Source organism: Pholcus phalangioides, unplaced genomic scaffold, assembly GCF_987345545.1.
Source record: "Pholcus phalangioides strain wild (caught in Gottingen) unplaced genomic scaffold, Ppha-v1.0 ptg000003l_1, whole genome shotgun sequence".
Taxonomy (NCBI): Eukaryota; Metazoa; Arthropoda; class Arachnida; order Araneae; family Pholcidae; genus Pholcus; species Pholcus phalangioides.
The window spans coordinates 4,455,519-4,457,294 of NW_028301596.1; the positions used below are offsets into that span (position 1 = coordinate 4,455,519).

The following is a 1,776-nucleotide window of genomic DNA, read 5'->3' on the forward strand; positions in this document are numbered from 1 at the left end:
GGTCAGATCGACGCAGAGCCTGATGTCTCCATTCGGTTTTGCGGCTAATACAAGCGGAGCACACCATTCACTCGGTTCTGTCACTGATTCGATTATTCCGTCCTTCAACATCGCATCGAGATGCTGTTTTACTTTATCCATTAATGGGATAGGAACTCGCCTTGGAACGTGAACTGCAAAGGGCACGGCACCGGGCTTCACTTGATTTCGTATTCTCCCTTCAGTTCTCCAAGCCCATCGAAAATTCGTGGAAATTATTTTTCCAGGTCGACTTGAGTTATGCTGTGAGCCGTCACTTCATTGAGTCGTTGAATCAACTTAAGTTGGATGCAATGTTCTCTTGACAATAATGGACGATCGGGTCGTTCGCTGCACCGGGACTCGAAAGATTCCGGTCAGGAGGCTTGAGTTTCGGAAATCTGCTTTTATTCCGTTTGTAGAGACTGTCTGGGATGACTGTCACATCTGCTCCTGAATCCAGCAGAAAGTTGACTCGGACATCTCCGACTAAGACGTCTTCTTCCCAAGTCTCTTTGTGCGATGACGCGGATGATACTAAGTAGCCAAGGAATGTCCTCGACTTCTTCTCCCCGATTTTACGCACTGACGAAATGTTCGCAGCTACCCTTGACTTGCAAACCCTAGCGAAGTGGATTTTCTTACCGCACTTACGGCACGAGGCGTCCTTGGCCGGGCAGGAATTCTTGTCATGAAACTTTGCTCGTCCGCACCAAAAGCAAGATGAAGCTTCATTCTTACTGCGAGCCTGGCCCTGCTTTTCCTTCGTTGATTGTTCTTGTTTCTTGAACTCTGAGGCATGGCTACCCCGTGGATTGCTGTGACCCTGGCCGGGTTCCTGGTTAGCTCTGAGCTGGTTTAACGCAGGGTTATGTAACTCCTCTTGCTGCTTCTTGACCAATTCGTATTGTCTTGCCATGGTCGTAGCTTTCTCCAGCGTCAGACCTTGCTCCAGCTGAAGCTTCTCGGACAATCTTCGGTCGCTGACACCCACGACGATGTGGTCGCGAATCACCTCTTCTCGGAGAGCTTGATACTCGCATGACTCCGCTAGCACACGGAGAGCAGAGATGAACTCCTCCACTGGTTCTCCGGAGTGTTGGACACGGTTATTGAACTTGGCCCGCTCGTATATGATATTTTTCCTGGCCAAGAAATGTCCGTCGAATGCCGCTATTACCAAATCGTACTTCTCCTGGTCCGCTGATGGCAGGTGAAATGAGGTGAAAATGTCCCCCGCTTGATCACTCAACAGGTAGAGAAGCGTGTTGACCTGGTCTTTCTCGCCCTTCTTCGCTAGCCCTGACGCGTCGCGAAATCTTTCGAAACGTTTCTTCCATTTCGGCCATTCGGATGGCGTTGCAAATGAAAACGGTTCGGGACACGGCACTTGAAACGTCGACGACATGTTCTTAGCCCTAACCATAGACTTATGTAAAGCGACGATTTAGGCTTAGTTATTCGAACGTTAGTAATCAAGCTAAGACTTACTCAACGACGTTCGAAAACTGGATCGGCGGATCTTTCTGGATCCCACCGCTGCCACCATGCTTCGCTTGGCCTCCTAGACATATCACTAATTAAGTATACACCAGAGCCAACGAGAATAACTTATTTATAATCATCTTTATTTACACAGATGCCTAAGCCAGAGCGTCCGACATCTCTCATGTCCAACAGTCAACAACAACCTTGTATCTCTTCGGCCCCATGGCCTTTTCACCCGATCCGATTGTTATACATCACTTCATTTCACTT

The 1,776-nt window shown here is 48.6% G+C and overlaps 1 protein-coding gene across 1 annotated transcript; it reads right to left on the minus strand.

Annotated features, from left to right (window-relative positions):
• Positions 1–313: 313 nt before the first annotated feature.
• On the minus strand, positions 314–1,426 carry LOC149087927 (uncharacterized). The gene has a single exon (XM_089249387.1). It carries the CDS (start codon positions 1,424–1,426, stop codon positions 314–316), a length of 1,113 nt encoding a protein of 370 aa, XP_089105513.1.
• Positions 1,427–1,776: the final 350 nt, after the last annotated feature.

What these genes read in the sequence shown, in the direction of transcription:
- LOC149087927 (XM_089249387.1), bottom strand. Translation starts at nt 1,426, where the DNA reads ATGTCGTCGACGTTTCAAGTGCCGTGTCCCGAACCGTTTTCATTTGCA.